Source organism: Bactrocera oleae, chromosome 5 (genome assembly GCF_042242935.1).
Source record: "Bactrocera oleae isolate idBacOlea1 chromosome 5, idBacOlea1, whole genome shotgun sequence".
Lineage (NCBI taxonomy): Eukaryota > Metazoa > Arthropoda > Insecta > Diptera > Tephritidae > Bactrocera > Bactrocera oleae.
In genome coordinates, this window is record NC_091539.1 from 5,609,383 (window position 1) to 5,624,501 (window position 15,119).

General features: G+C 38.3%; 4 protein-coding genes across 7 annotated transcripts; 1 reads left to right on the forward strand and 3 right to left on the reverse strand.

Moving 5' to 3' along the window:
• Positions 1-5,248: 5,248 nt before the first annotated feature.
• LOC106618667 (vanin-like protein 1) lies at positions 5,249-7,811 on the reverse strand. Of its 3 annotated transcripts, XM_036359666.2 has the most exons (5): positions 7,502-7,811; positions 6,803-7,442; positions 5,537-6,281; positions 5,426-5,484; positions 5,249-5,372 (listed from the first exon to the last, which is right to left on the reverse strand). In XM_036359666.2, the coding sequence occupies exons 1-5, from the start codon at positions 7,658-7,660 to the stop codon at positions 5,266-5,268; spliced, it is 1,710 nt and encodes a 569-aa protein (XP_036215559.2). In that variant the 5' UTR covers positions 7,661-7,811; the 3' UTR covers positions 5,249-5,265. The 3 variants fall into 3 exon arrangements, with proteins under 3 accessions (XP_036215559.2, XP_069966760.1, XP_014091973.3); XM_070110659.1 differs by lacking the exon at positions 5,426-5,484 and having other exon boundaries at positions 7,502-7,810; XM_014236498.3 differs by having other exon boundaries at positions 5,249-5,484; positions 7,502-7,804.
• A 1,297-nt stretch (positions 7,812-9,108) lies between these two features.
• Positions 9,109-11,857, reverse strand: Nsun2 (tRNA (cytosine(34)-C(5))-methyltransferase Nsun2). Of its 2 annotated transcripts, none has more exons than XM_014235779.3 (6): positions 11,660-11,857; positions 10,905-11,597; positions 10,703-10,845; positions 9,671-10,641; positions 9,452-9,601; positions 9,109-9,387 (listed from the first exon to the last, which is right to left on the reverse strand). In XM_014235779.3, exons 1-6 carry the CDS (start codon positions 11,717-11,719, stop codon positions 9,230-9,232), a joined length of 2,175 nt encoding a protein of 724 aa, XP_014091254.2. In that variant the 5' UTR covers positions 11,720-11,857; the 3' UTR covers positions 9,109-9,229. The 2 variants fall into 2 exon arrangements, with proteins under 2 accessions (XP_014091254.2, XP_014091245.2); XM_014235770.3 differs by having other exon boundaries at positions 10,905-11,600; positions 11,660-11,856.
• A 241-nt stretch (positions 11,858-12,098) lies between these two features.
• On the forward strand, positions 12,099-14,356 carry Tip60 (Histone acetyltransferase Tip60). The gene is made up of 6 exons (XM_014238473.3): positions 12,099-12,258; positions 12,353-12,479; positions 12,547-12,794; positions 12,858-13,136; positions 13,194-13,765; positions 13,822-14,356. The coding sequence occupies exons 1-6, from the start codon at positions 12,199-12,201 to the stop codon at positions 14,036-14,038; spliced, it is 1,503 nt and encodes a 500-aa protein (XP_014093948.1). The 5' UTR covers positions 12,099-12,198; the 3' UTR covers positions 14,039-14,356.
• dgt4 (dim gamma-tubulin 4) lies at positions 13,778-15,098 on the reverse strand. The gene has a single exon (XM_014238483.3). It carries the CDS (start codon positions 14,943-14,945, stop codon positions 14,382-14,384), a length of 564 nt encoding a protein of 187 aa, XP_014093958.2. The 5' UTR covers positions 14,946-15,098; the 3' UTR covers positions 13,778-14,381.
• Between the last annotated feature and the right edge of the window lie 21 nt (positions 15,099-15,119).

Genomic DNA, 15,119 nt, shown 5'->3' on the forward strand with positions numbered 1-15,119 from the left:
TTTAATAAGAAAATTCAAATTTAAAAAACAAAAAATTTTAAATAAATGACAAAAATGAATTGAATGTTTTTTTTTGTTTTACTTTTATTTTAATAAATTATAAATTTGAATTTTTTTAATAGAAATATCTTATTTAGAGAACTTTACTTTGAAAGTAAATTTAGAAAAAATATGTCAAAATAAATTTTGAAAAAATGTGTCAAAATAAATTTTGAAATACTAAACTAGAAAAAACGTTAATTTCAGCTGCACTGAAGCCTTGATCGATTAGTTTGTATGGCAGCTATATGCCATAGTGCTACAATCTGAACTATTTATTCGTAGATTGTGGTGTTGCTTTAGACAATAATCTATGCGAAATTTCTAGTAGATATTTTGTCAAATAAAAAAGTACACACAAGAACTTAATTTTGACCAATCTCTTTGTATGGCAGCTATTTTTTATAGAGGTACCTTTGTTTACACTTTAAGGGAAATTACCCTTTTGTTCACATTTGATGCGGTCAATGACCCTTTTGTTTACATTTAGCCAAGTCAACAACCCTTTGTTTACACTTTATGGAGTCAATGACCCCTTTGTTTACACTTAGCCAAGTCCACAATCTTTGTTTACGTTAAGGGGGGACTTGCCACTTCTTAAAGATCTTTATCTCAGAGGTGCCTTTTAATAATGCGATTCGTTGCACCAGACAGTTTTATACCTTAATTTGCGGCTTAGTTATTTCTAGGTTTTCCATTATTGGCGTTTTGTAGGCGGAGCAGTAGTTCGAATATGCCCATTTACAATACCGACTTTCTTATCGTGCCAGGTAACATGTATATCAAGTTTCATCAAGATATCTTAAGTTTTACTCAATATACAGCTTGCACGGACAGACAGTCACTCGGATTCAATTCGTCTCATCATCCTGATTTTTTATATATATTATACATAACCCTATATCTATCTCGATTCGTTTTAGGTGATACAAGCAACCGTTAGGTGAACAAAACTATTATACTCTGTGCCAACATGTTTTTAGTATAAAAATTATAAAAAAAATTAATAATTTGAAAAAAAATTATATATTGAAATCCTTTCCTGAGATGGTCCAGGTGTAAAACTCTGATCAAAAGACTTGCTCTCAGCAAGTTTGGTTAAAATAGCTTTAGTGGTTTGTGAGATATGCTCATTAATTATTAATTAAATTCAATTTTCTTAATAGATATAGCTTACTTTGAGATTTTTAGTTTGAAAGTAAAAATTTTTTTTTTAATAAATTTGTTTTGAATTATTATTTTTTTTTAATTTTTGTTCACAATCTTTTGTAAATTTTTTTACTGTACGAGTATATTCAAAATTTGTTTTCAAATTTTTTTTACAGCTTTTTTTAAATTACACTAATTTTTAAACTTTTTTCCAAACACAATTTTTAACATACAAATTTTCGTAATACTACTTTATTTATAAAAAATGTATTTAAATAAATTTTTGAAAGCAAATTTTTTTTAATAGTTATGTCTAAAGTTTCAAATTTTATTTTTCAATTTTTTATAGCTTATTTTAAAATTTTTTCGTAGTAAAATTTTTTACATAAAATTTTATTAACATAACTTTATTTACCAACCAATACTTAGATTGAATCAGCTCCCAAATATACCATATACTCTAAATTTTGTTCTAAAAAGCAAAAACTCATCACAATTGCATAAGCCAAGCAATTAGAAATAACTGTTCTCTTACTTGCAGTTTACACACATACAAACACACCTATGTAGCTGTACAAACGCATATTGCATTTTTACAGTTTCGCTGTTTCAGCAATTTTCGCAGCTCGTGTTATGTACTCTTCGCTACCCGCCTTGTAATCGTAAAAACTGCTACAAACCAGCGAAAAAATTTATTGGGTAATTAAAATTTTTTTAGTTAGCGTTTACCTGCACACACGCATGCACATACTCAACGCGGAAATTGCAGCATGCAACAGTTTCCTCTATGATTTACGCACATACATACCTACGAATGTAAATAGATCTTAATGATGACCAAACGACCACAAAATACTATGGTACAAAAACTGGTGATAATTGGACCATATCTGGTACGTCTTTCTTTTTCTTCTGATGTAACGTTATCCACTCTACGGTGCTACGTGAAGGTGAAATTATTTTAAGCTTATTGAAAAAAAATCATTATGAAATATATTCCACTTTTTGTTCGAAGTTCATACCATTTTTCAAGTTTTGTGTAAACTTCTTGTTTAATATAGATCAAAACCACCACAAGACTAATAAAGAAGTCAGTAGCGCTTGTTTAGGTACAATATAGTTGCCTAGGACTCCGTCATGAAAATTTGGCATTGTTCATTCTTATATAAACATCTTTTTACCTTGACACCGTATGTCCTTAAGGTTACTTTAGACATCCAACGTCACAAACTCAGCAGTAATTTCTTACTCTTACTCTCGACGGCTGATTGCAAATCGATTACGAGTTCTTACCCTAAGCCAAAAATGACCATCTTCCCAAACACATAAATAGTATGTCTATGTAACGGTACCTCTGGCGCTAAGATAATGAAGGCCCTTAGAGCTGAAACTCTCGAATCAACTGGTTTTACATTATTATGTACTCTAAAACTTTGAATTAAACCGACTTCCTTAAACACGATACACATTACATCCTTGTTATACAGTCTTCGAACTATTAGAAATAACAGTAATGCTTGTTAGTTACGTAAACGTAGGATTAAAAGCTTGCTTTCTAGTTGCTCTTAATATTTTTGTTCGTTTTTGGTCGGAACTGCTTGACACAGACTGTATTGCTTTGAACCTCGACGGAGTGTTAGAAACTACGTCTATTAGCTTTGAACCTCGACGGAGTGTTAGAAACTACGTCTATTAGCTCCGTTCCCACGACAGTCGGGTCTACGTAACCGGAACGGACCCGGATTTATTCCGGCCAAGGACTGTCAACTCGGCAGAATTCTGTCGCTACAACAACAACAACAACAACGTCTATTAGCTAAAGTTTCGTCGCTCACAATTACAAATTGATTTCAGAACTCATCATTGTTCAAAGGAGGGGTTTGAATTTATAAGCCACTGAGTGGTGCGAAAGTGAGACAGCTACTCGATAGCCAAGTAAGTATGAGAGAACTACTAGTTGTAGCCAGTTTCGAGTGTTTACTTCCTTTGCAGATAGACATTTAAGACTCCGAGAAATATTTCGAAGATAGGCCGATGCCATTTTAGACAGTTCTTGCAAAGAGTTCCTGAAGAGTAGTACAGAGATCTCACGGCAAGAATGTAGATATAGAGTAAAGAACACCTATTATACTTGGCGCCATTTCAGTCACCTTAGAAATACTTACAAAAGTAACCGTTAAATAGCTCGTGGTAGAGGAGTGCTTATACAGTGTTGATTTTTCTTAAGTCTTCACTTCTTTATCACTGGGTTTATGCACTCGTAAACAAATATATAGCGCATATACACTTGTGAGTAAATGGGTATGTGATTATTATTAAATGATTTCGTTGAAAATATGTCGGTCCGCAGCTTTACTACGCCTGCTCACTTAACAAGCTTACTTTTAGTATTTTTCTTCTTCTTGTAGTTCTAACGACTTGTGCTTTTTAGTCGACTAAATTTTGCTAAAATTTTAACTACATTTGTTGTTGCCGGATTTTATTTTGATTTTTTTATGACACTTAAGCGGAAATTGTCCACTGTAGAGGTGATTTAGAAACAGCTATGTGTGCGTGTGTGCGACAAAGTTGCCAGCTGTTAGGCCATTCAACATTTCAAGGTTAAATTTCGGGCATCTAATAAGATTAAAAGTGTATTTATTGGAGGATACGTGAAATATAGGATTTTTTTATGCAAAAAAATTTAAAATTCCTAAATTGTGTGTAATTGAGTATCTAATTGATTTGCTCGCTTCCAAATTTCCAATTTGACGAATTTTAGATTACAGAGTTATTCAGTTAGAATTCAAATTCGATTTTTTATTTTTCAAGGTTAAAACCAATATATTTATATAAGTACTTGAACTGAGGATAGTAGTATGATCATCTGATTTCCGCGAACTTCACTCAAGGTTGCCTGGCTTCTGGTGCTGCAAGCCTTTTTTTGTTTTTTGTTTGGTAATACTCTTGTATCACACAAACCACAAAATACTTCTAAACCTCCATTATTTATTTCGAGCAGCCAATGCAGGATTGTAACGGAGTCTCACCAAACTCCCAACGGCTTCTGAAGTAAAATCATCTGGAAGCCAAAAATAAGTTTAACACAGCTCGACCATTTTCTAAATAACTGTGTTTTAAGTCAAAAAGTTCAGCTGCGAACGTAAAAGATTTTCTTAATAATCTCGCAGTTGCTAAGAAATTGTATATGTAATATTCTAAACCGAACTAAAATCGCGGTTTATATTGTTCAGTCACACTAAACTAGTGACAGTGGTCCAAGCTCTGCATCTGTTTCTATAATATTTCTTGAAAGCCTCTTTGAATGTTTTAAGTCGCATCCGAACGGATAATGGGCTGTTATGAACCGTTTTTTGAGTTTAACAATTACTTCGGAATTTGCTGTAAACCAGCGAAGCAGCGGTCGCTGGAGGCTGTGTTTTCTTAAAAATTTTATTTGGGTTTCACCACAACCGGGCCTTGTCAGCCGGCTGAAGCATAGTTCTAATATCGTGTAGACTTTAATTATTACGCTTAACCAAATTTAGGTAGGCGATACTAATTTTTTGAAAAAAAAAACAGTTCCTTCGGTACTAAATAGGCGAAATACATTCACCATCAGTTCTATTCAAGCAAAAGCAGCTCTTTTCCAGAAGAATAATTTCTTTGGTATGCCTCACTATTTCTCTAAGAATTTTTACTCTCCAACTCACTCTTTAGGCGTGCCTTTGAAGTCCATTTGAAATACTCTGAATTTGGTCGCAAGACACAACTAAAATGATTGTAACAATTTAAGGAAGGCTTCAAGACGACTGGTGAACCCGTTGTTGAAAAAAAAGCTTACTTAGAGTGGACTTCAGCCAAAGACTCTTTCTGGTATCCCAGAGCTTCTTGTAAGGTTAAAACTACATCAAGAACTAATCAAATTCAAGCCCATGACAGTTAGAGATAATTTCAATTAAAGAAGAAGAACGAAAATCTGTGTGTTGTATAACAATCCAGCGAATCTCTTTGCGGTTCCACAGGCTATGGTGCTACAAATGCGCTAAACTTCGCTGTTCAGTAAAAAGACACCTCCAGCTTCGCTAAAACTTTTTTTTATTGCCAACAACTACATACACATACCATATATTCTATAAATTGACTTGCAAGTGTAATAAAATTAAAATCAGCAACAAAGTCGAACTCAATGTGGTCGCGTCGTTCTGATGATGATGATCGTATATAGTGTCATTCAAAAAATAATTGCCATAAATACCAAATGTCAAGAGATCCGAACGCGGTTGTAACAAAGTGAGGTTAGCCAGGGTAAAGTTGCTTCAAAAGCATAAATTAATATATAATAAATAACTGCAAACCAAAAACTCACCTGTGCGCCTGTAATTGCCACTCGAACTCATCTACTGGCAGCGGCATTAGCAGATTATCAACGCTCGTTGGCGCCAGTAAAGACGGACGCTGCCGTGTAAAATTGCCACTTATACGAATGATATCGAAAATATACCGCGGCACCACCTGCACGCCTTCCTCATAGATACGTCCACAAGTGTAGAGATGATCGCCAGTGCAAGCGAAGATCGCACAAACCGCCAACTCATCAGGTTCGGTATTTAGAAAAGTGCCCATGTCATGAAATGCTGCCAACCGGTAGTAATAGCTCACCGTGCTAGCCGTAGCCAGCGTATTCGCGTGCATTTCTATATGAAAATTGCAACACAAATCATTGTGGCAGAGTTGTTGCTGCAACGGCCCACTCGTTTGCGTCGCATCGACTAACGGCTGTGTCACATACAAATCAATATTATTGTCACGCGTTACAACTACGCCTGTGAAACGTTCGAGCACGCTTTGATTGTTATTATTAAGCTGCGCTTTAAGATTGCGCTGGCGCGGCTTGAATATCTTCAAAACCTTTTCGCTGCTGACATTATGCTTTGGTATCACGCTCAAGTGCAGTTTACTTTGCTTCTCAACGCTGGTCATGGTTGCGATGAGCACACCATATCTGCCCGCATAGATGCCTGTGCCGCTGCGTCCCCTGCTTGGATCATTTGTGCCGGCCACCAGCAGATTGACATTGTTGCTGAAAGCCCAGGACTGATGCAGTTGCACCGCTGTGGAGCAGACGTGAGCGATGTTTGAGGTTAGATAATATGATATGTTAATAGACCTGGTTATTAAAAATGCTTAGAATCTTCATATTGGTCAAAAGACACAGAATTTCTGAGCACAAATTAAGAGTAACCGCCTAGGCCGGAGAAAATGTAATTCCTAATTGAAGCTTAGTGTTTCTCCAAACTGAACACCTCATAAACACTCGATAGGTGGAAATTGTAGTAAACTGCAATTTAAGGTGCCTCAAGCTTCAAAAAGCAGTAGGTATTTTAAGCTCAATTTCTGGTCAACGTTTTGGCAGGAATCAGTCAGTCACACCATGGCTGCTAAACCGAGCTGTTACAAGGAATGTTACTGAAGTTGACAGCTTGACCACTGCCGATTTGCTAACACTGTGCCAACTTCTCTATGGACCACAACAACGCGTAAGCTTTAACTAGATAGATTTAACTAAGACTCAGCGTACCTAAAACTCCAGTTCATTGCTTGCATGACGAAATCTTAAAACCTCACAACTAACCTGTCAAGAATGGCAGCTCCGATTGCCATTTGCTCGGATGCAAAAAGTCCGTAATGCCACGTTGGACCAGCGTTTGCGCCGGACGCGCATACAGCAGATCCATGCGTGTAAAATGCCCGAAAGTGACATTGAAATCAGTGCGGAATATGGCCTCCTCCTCCGGTTGTGACGTATAATTAAAATACAACCACTCACTGCCAATCAAATTGTATTTCCGGTAACGCGAAATCACCACGCCGTGACGATCAAACACCACATTTGCATTGTAGATGGCGCAGTTGGCAACTAAATCGCTAACATTCTGCGATTGCGTGCAATTATGCACCTCCACCACATTGATGAGCACATATAAGCCCAGCGAACGCGCATAACAAGACATTCTACTAATAATATAATTGTAGTGAGCGTCGTCGGCATTGCAAGTTATCACATCATCGCTGGGCGCTGGTACCACTATGGGAGTGTCGTGGTCATTTAAAACATCCTCAGGAAAGACCACAATATCCGGACGTATGGCAGATGACTCGAGTAGTACGCCGAATTGACGCAGGCGCTGCTGTGTGCTGGCGGCTGCATTGACTGTGCGCGCGGGAAACTCAACCACAGCACCGATGTAGTAGTCGGCGTCCGGCGGTGTGGGCTGTGAATGTTAATTAGCAGCTGTTTGAAATAACATTCATTTAAATTTAGAAGTATTACCTCGCCGCTTACAGCCGCATAGTGAATACTGTTGCAAACCAAGTACAAGCAGAACAGAAATTTATAAAGCCACATTTTAGGTGTTGCGATCCGAAACACGTCTAGACGCTGTATATCAGTGTTTTGGAATGGAAATTCACCGGGAACGACACCGGTCATGGTCGTTATCAGCCGTAACTGTTTGTTGTTGTACCCTTTAATTGCCGTGTTGATAATATCGACAAGTTTTACGCTGCTCCAACGCTTATCAGTCAATTCTCTAAAAGTTTATCATGTTTATCAAACACCACAACAGTTATTTGCGGCTCAGACGAACGCTAGTTATGCGTCATAGCTTAGCAAAATGGTTATGATCATTGTTTATTCGGGTTAACCAAAAAAATACAACCAACTTTTAGGCGTTACAATAGCACAAATACTCATTTCAGCGTGCAGTTAGCGACGCGAAGCTTTATTTCCACGTCAGTCGTTGCTAAGTAAATGAAAAGCACCCTGTTTTAACTACTGCTTACAACATTCGCCATATTCTAATCGAAATTTCTTATATTTGCGATCACTTTATTGATTATTTGGTCTCTAGATTAGCCCAAAGGCAAAAAACGTCGAATGGATTCTATCGACCTACCTTTTTTATTGTTTTTGTACCGCTCGAAAACATCCCTGAAGTAATTTGGCGAAATGCGGTCAAGTTGACGATCTTTGGCGGGTTGGCGGGTTGGCGGGTTGGCGGGTTACGTATACCCGTTTGTCGTGGCAAGGATCTCACCTTTTTTCGTAGAGCTTGGTGTAAACCATTGAATAACATTTTTTAAATAGGTTGCAAGTCTTCTTACCGAAGTTGACTCGAAGTTATATCGCCCAACGACTGTCAACTCTGTTTATGACCGTTATAGAAGTGTTATGCGGCAGAGTCATTAAAACATACCAAAAAGGGGAAGCGAAGTCCGTCAAAACGAAGAACGAGTTGTTGTTGCCGTTGTTGTAGCATTTATCAAGACTCTGTCATCGAAATCATCTAACCGGAGACCAAGGAAACCTGCTGTTTCGGCAAGGTCGGACCATAGGGAGCGTTGTGTTAGATAAGTGCGATATATTGGGCTTGCAAAATGGTGGTTAGAGTCATGCGAAGACTCGTTGCAAGCAGAACAAATATTTAGTATGTCGGGCGCGATTTTCGATAGATAGGAATTTAAGCTGCTACAATATCCAGAACGAAGTTACGCAAGGGTTACACTAGATTGGCGAGGCAACTCGAAATTTTCGTCGGCAACTTCCACAACAATCGGTTTTACACAATTACCATAGTAGGCGGTGCTACGATACCGGAATTGATCCGGATTTTATTCGGCTGAGTATTGTTGCGATCGGTAAATTTTAAGTGAACTGGTGCTCTGAAGCGGGTTTGTATTGAAATGTTATGTCTGTACCCTTCCAGTATAAATACTAACCTCACTTTTTCAACAGTTCGCTCCTCCAAAGCTATTGTCGGCACTAGATATGTTACAGTAAATCAATTGACAGTAACTCAAAAACATCGATTTCTACAGAACAAACATTCATTATCGATTATTGTTTGACCGATTTTGCAATGATACAAAGCGAAGCAGTTTATATTCTACATACATATGTATGTATGTATACAGCATTTTTATAATTAAAAAATATATGTTAATATCATAACTAAAGCTTAACGTTAATAATGGAGTAATTGTGCGTTAGCTAATTAAATTATTCAGCGACTGGCGCCAGGTCTACAGCGCCATTAGCAGCCATAACCACAACGTCTTGATCTACGGCTGGTGTAGCTTTTGCTTCAGCAGCATTCGCTGCGGCCTCTGCCGCTGCAGCAGCCGCAGCTTCTTTCGCCTTCTCGTACTTGTTCACCTCTGCAATGAGAACACATAAATATTATTGTTGTTCCGTTAGTGATCCAATAAATGTATGACTCACCGAACTTGCTGATGTCAGCGCCCAATAAACGCAAAACATGCACTGTCTCATTACTGTCCACATAGGCACGCAGGCTGGAGGAACCGCGCCAGCCCACCAGGAAAAGCGTGAAACGCGCGTCTTCGTACTTTAAAATGCAGCTGCCAACGCCTGCACGACAAATATATTAATGTTTTAATAGGAAACAACCAGCTATCATAATATAAGTGTGTTACATACCTAATTCCTTGCAACGTTCTTGCGTTTCCGGCGCCAAATCTAGCGTTGACGGTGGCTTAGTTGGATCGGTGCAATTGAGCAGCAGTATTAAATCTTCTCTAGAGATCTGTATGCGCCGTATGGCGCCCATAAATGCATTTGTCGTCTGCAAACCTTCCTGCGCCAAGCGGAAGGGATGCATTGTATGACGATTCTCACAGCGCACAAATGTCTTCACACCGGTATTTATAATCTTAATGGCATCTTCATTCAACAAGACCATATTACGTATGGGCTCGGAGCAGTAATAGATGTTTTTTTTCTTATCGGTGACACAGCGTGTAAGCAGACAGCGCTTATTTAGCGTGTCGTCGAGCGCAAAAAAGGATTTCAACTCGTCCCAATCGACGTCCTCTTCCTCGAAGAATATATATGGATCTTCTTTGTAGCCATGCAGACGTCGGCGTTTGCGTTGTGGTCCCCATGGCACAGATTTCTCTTCGATAGGCTGGCCGTTTTCATCCAATTTAACTTCCAGTTTGGGCTTTTCAAGCAACGTCTGCAAGTCATTCTTCTCGAAGGGCAATTGACGACGCTTCTCAATAACAGCAACAAAGAAACCGCCAGAATTTTGTAAATGCGGCAAGACACGCAAGCATTTCTCTAAACCGATTTTCGTGATTTGCTGCGTCGGCAGTGGAAACATATTTGGTCGTATGACCGTATGATACTTCTCAGGCACCTCATCGAAACTTGTAAATATTTCGTCGACTTGCTTAGTGGCGAGCTTCCAACTCGTCATGCCAGGTTTAAACTTTAAGCCGGGTACCATATGTGCTGCGTCTACTATCTCCAGCGCGCCATCAGCGTCAGCAATAATGCGCTGAAGTACAGCTTCATTTTCAATGGGATTTAACGAGCATGTGGAGTAGACCAAGCGACCACCGACATTAAGCATTTCAGCGCCACGCCTTGTAATGCGATACTGTATGCTAGAAAAAAGTAGTATTTTAAAATTTTGTTTAGCGTTGTAAAAATATTATCTAAGCTTACCCGTGCAAGTTGTAAGCCTGCGCTAAATTCCATTTCGTCCAAATATCGGGATTCTTGCGTAGTGTGCCATCGCCCGAGCATGGCACATCACATAGAATCTTATCAAACTTCAAAATTGATTTGCTGCCATCTTCTTCTATTTGCTGTAAATATTGATATATTTATTTATTTATTTTCTTTTTGTACTTTATTTTCCACGTACCAATAAATTCGGATAGAAACTGCTGTCATGATTAGTCACTAGAAAACACGGCGAATTTAGCCTTTTCGCCTGATGCACCAACATATAACAACGATTGTTATCCACATCATTGGCTACAACAAAACCCGGTGGTATTTTATGCTTTTCCGGCGCACTATGTAGCGCTTCAATCAGTTGTGCCGTCTTTGAACCCGGCGCAGCGCACATATCCAGCACTTTATCGGTGGGTTGCACATCTAAAACAAGCGGTGGTATCATAGACACAGCTTCCTGACGACTTATGCTACCGGCATTTGTTTCAGTTATCAGAAAATTGTGCAAACGGAACAGTGGCTCCGAACGGCGTATATCTTTGCGCGTCAATTGCAGTTGGTACGCCAATCCATCTGGATACCATGGTAGCCGTTGTGGGCGTTCCACCTCTTCTTTCGCAATACTATGCAATTCAGCGACGCTGCTCACATAATCGGCAAACAAGTCGCTCTCGATTATGTCAAGCAATGCCTTTGCCTCACCACGAAAGCCGGTTACACGGAATGTAACAGGTAAATTATCGCGTATCTTAGCAAGAAACTCCTGCCATTCCGCTTCGTCCGCACATATATTTTGTAGTTGATAGTATTTGATGAAAGCTTCATTATCACGTTTGATATCCTCATAGGGCTCTTGACGTACTGGTCGTGGATCGACTCCCTGCTATTTAATGATTTTTAATTATATAGCGAGACCAAACTCAAAATCAACAGTTTACTTACGTTCTCGCGCTTTTGACGTTTTTTAGCAGCAAAAGGATTTGATTTTCTGTTACGACCCATTTTCTTTAATCAGAAATACTGTATTTTCTATTGATAAAATATTGTAATATTTAGATTATGTGTGTTTCAAATTGGCTTGGTTCAAAGCCAATGGATTAAATTGTGAGCGGAGAAAATGTAAACACGTGTCTACTAGATGAAGGCATCTCTGTCGTTACTCACAGCTGTTAACTAGGGTGATGCCAGAGGAGCTAATGGTGTTATAAAAATAAACAAAAATGGTTTTAATTATAAGTATTCATAGTTTTATTACAAAATTGCTGAATTATTCTTTTTGTGCTTGTGATGTAAAAATGTGTTAAAATATGTAAGTGTCTAAAATAAATGTTAAGAAGTCACTTGATAATTTTTATCGTATATCTGCTGGCCTCTTATTGTGAATGGTCAACTAAAAAATAAGAAGCATTGTAAAAACTAGAAAATTTGTAAACAATTTATCTTAAAACTCAGCGAATATTTCGATCCTACGTATTTAAAGGATGAAAATAACACAAAAAATAGAATTCGACGAAGATGTATCATCGATCTGTGAGTCCACGGTAAGTTAGCGTGGCAACAAAATAATAAGCACCTCAGCTAACGGCGGTGATGGATGCAGTTGCTCATGTTTTATGGCTTAATTTTAAATTTCAGGCCGCACTAACCGAAGGATGCCGATTACCCGTGCGTATGCACAAGACTGAAGATTGGCCACTTGCAGAAGTTGTTAGCATTAAAGACCATGATGGCAAGCGACAGTTCTATGTGCACTACGTCGATTGTAATGAGATAACGGAATAATGAATAACAAAGTGTGCATTTTGCTTAATAATACATATATATTTCAGTTAATAAACGTCTAGACGAATGGGTTACAGAGGAGGACGTTGATACACGCAAAGTACAATTCCCAAGACGTGATGGTACACAGACAGGTGCCAGCACAGGCGTAACCACACCAAAGAAACATCACTCGTCGGTGCCGGGTAGCGTTTCGAGACCAACTTCGCCACAACCAGCTGCAAGCAATGAAATGGTTAATGGCAACGCTGTGCTGGCCGCTGCACTACAGAAAAAAATTAACCGTAAAAGAAAGGTGCTTGCAAAAATGAGTTTGCTTAAAAGCATACAAATTAACGGCATGCAATTTATAATATAGCTCAATTCTGTACCTGCTCCACCGGCTGTTGTAGTGCCTGAAACACCACCGCCCGTAATAGTACCCGTACCAGTAATACCAGTAGCAGCAGTACCCACAACTCCGGCACCAGTAACAGTAGTTGAAGAAGCCTCACAAGATGGTAAAACCGCAACACCACGCCAGTCTGGTAGCATGGTCATACATCAGGATGATGTAGTGACGCGTATGAAAAATGTTGAAATGATAGAATTGGGTAAACATCGCATAAAACCCTGGTATTTCTCCCCGTATCCGCAGGTAATAAATTTGCTTAAATTTTGGTATAAAATAAAGTAAATAACTGTTTTCGGTTAGGAATTATGTCAAATGCCTTGTATCTACATTTGTGAGTTCTGCCTGAAATATCGCAAAAGTCGTAAATGCCTGGAGCGGCATTTAGTCAAATGTAACCTTCGACATCCTCCCGGTAATGAAATATATCGCAAACACACTATTTCCTTTTTCGAAATTGACGGCCGTAAAAACAAGGTGTATGCACAGAATTTATGTCTACTAGCTAAACTGTTTCTAGATCATAAAACACTTTACTATGACACGGATCCGTTCCTCTTTTATGTTATGACTGAATTCGATTCACGCGGTTTTCATATAGTTGGCTATTTCTCAAAAGAAAAAGAGAGTACGGAAGACTACAACGTAGCTTGTATACTGACTATGCCTCCATATCAGCGCAAGGGTTACGGCAAGCTGCTAATTGAGTTTAGCTACGAATTGTCGAAATTTGAGGGAAAAACTGGTTCTCCCGAAAAACCCTTATCAGATTTAGGTTTACTTTCATATCGTTCGTATTGGGCACAAACAATTTTGGAGATTTTTATTAGCCAAAAGCCTAACAGTGATGGCGAGAAGCCAACCATTACCATCAAGTATGTACACAGTTTCTTAGTATTTTACATAAATTATATTTATTTATCTCTCCCAGCGATATTTGTGAATGCACTTCCATCAAAAAGGAGGATGTTATATCTACATTACAAAATTTAAATCTTATTAACTATTACAAGGGCCAGTACATCGTATGTATAAGTCGCGACATTATTGATCAACATAAGAAAGCCATGGATAAACGTAAAATACGTATCGACTCCAAATGCCTACATTGGACGCCTAAAGATTGGTCTAAGCGCTCCAAGTGGTAAATCTTAAGCATATTACATTTCAAGTTGCAATTTTTTAACTTAGTACAAACATTACGATACATATATACACAAATAATTTTAAACAAAAATACTGTATTCAAACAATAGCGCTTTAGTTACCCTAATGCCAAATTATATGATGATTTTCCCCGCCTTTATTTATTCTCTTTTCCGCTCCACCGCTAAAAATGATAGAAACTATGATTGAAATGCGCGCGTTCTATGTCATCCTTCCATCAATCAATCATAAAATGCAAATCAGCACGCTATTAATAAAGTGCAGCCATTGAATTTATATTCGGTGGTTAAATAATGCAATTTTGTGTGTGTGTTTTATTTTACTTCAACTTCTATTGCCAACTTCTTCAACAAAGTAGTCAAGACTTTGCAGTGTAGCAGTCTCAATAGTGGCCTCGATTGTTTCGGTTGAGGATTGTACTGCACGCACTGTTGCTTTACTCTCGGCTAATTCATGGCTTAATTGTTTTAATTCATGTGCTTCACAAGCTTCCAATTTATCCTTGCACTCTTTGACTGCAGTTTCACTAATCATTTCCACTACATCACCGGTAGCCAGTTTTTGTGTAATGGCTAATATCTCCTTATCCGCGGAGGCTATTTTATCGGAAGGCAATTGGGTGTCTGTTAACAGCGCGCAACGTGTGGCTGCCAATGTCGTAAGTTTCACATATTTCGCGTACAATTGTAAATAATCCTCTTTAACTTCCAAATACTGTCGCGTTTTTTCGTCCACTTGGCGCTTAATATTAATCTCATCGTCTCGAAAGCGACGTAAAGTTTCTAAATAGAGTAAATATTGTATATCTTCTGTACCGCTGACAGAGCCGTTTGGCGATATGGAGCTCACATTGCTGGTGGATGTGGGCGTTGTAGTATTCGCAGACATTTTATTCAATGTTTATTTAAAACGTAAACGTATGATACAAATTTATACCATAAATTAGTGGCTGATTCAATTTACCGTTTGCTTCTTCTCATAAGTGCTGCTTCTTATTTCAGTTTTACATTCACCAGCACTGTTATCATATTTAAACTCTTTCATATGGCAAAATTATTCTAA

Coding starts and splice junctions, on each gene's coding strand:
- LOC106618667 (XM_014236498.3), bottom strand. CDS start 7,660: ATGACCGGTGTCGTTCCCGGTGAATTTCCATTCCAAAACACTGATATA. Junction 7,443..7,501: donor ATGCGGCTGTAAGCGGCGAG/GTAATACTTCTA, acceptor TAACATTCACAG/CCCACACCGCCGGACGCCGA. Junction 5,485..5,536: donor TGGCAATTACAGGCGCACAG/GTGAGTTTTTGG, acceptor ATGCTTTTGAAG/CAACTTTACCCTGGCTAACC.
- Nsun2 (XM_014235770.3), bottom strand. CDS start 11,719: ATGGGTCGTAACAGAAAATCAAATCCTTTTGCTGCTAAAAAACGTCAA. Junction 10,846..10,904: donor GTTTCTATCCGAATTTATTG/GTACGTGGAAAA, acceptor CAATATTTACAG/CAAATAGAAGAAGATGGCAG. Junction 9,388..9,451: donor CGCTGACATCAGCAAGTTCG/GTGAGTCATACA, acceptor TTCTCATTGCAG/AGGTGAACAAGTACGAGAAG.
- Tip60 (XM_014238473.3), top strand. CDS start 12,199: ATGAAAATAACACAAAAAATAGAATTCGACGAAGATGTATCATCGATC. Junction 12,259..12,352: donor CATCGATCTGTGAGTCCACG/GTAAGTTAGCGT, acceptor TTTAAATTTCAG/GCCGCACTAACCGAAGGATG. Junction 12,795..12,857: donor AAATTAACCGTAAAAGAAAG/GTGCTTGCAAAA, acceptor TTTATAATATAG/CTCAATTCTGTACCTGCTCC.
- dgt4 (XM_014238483.3), bottom strand. CDS start 14,945: ATGTCTGCGAATACTACAACGCCCACATCCACCAGCAATGTGAGCTCC.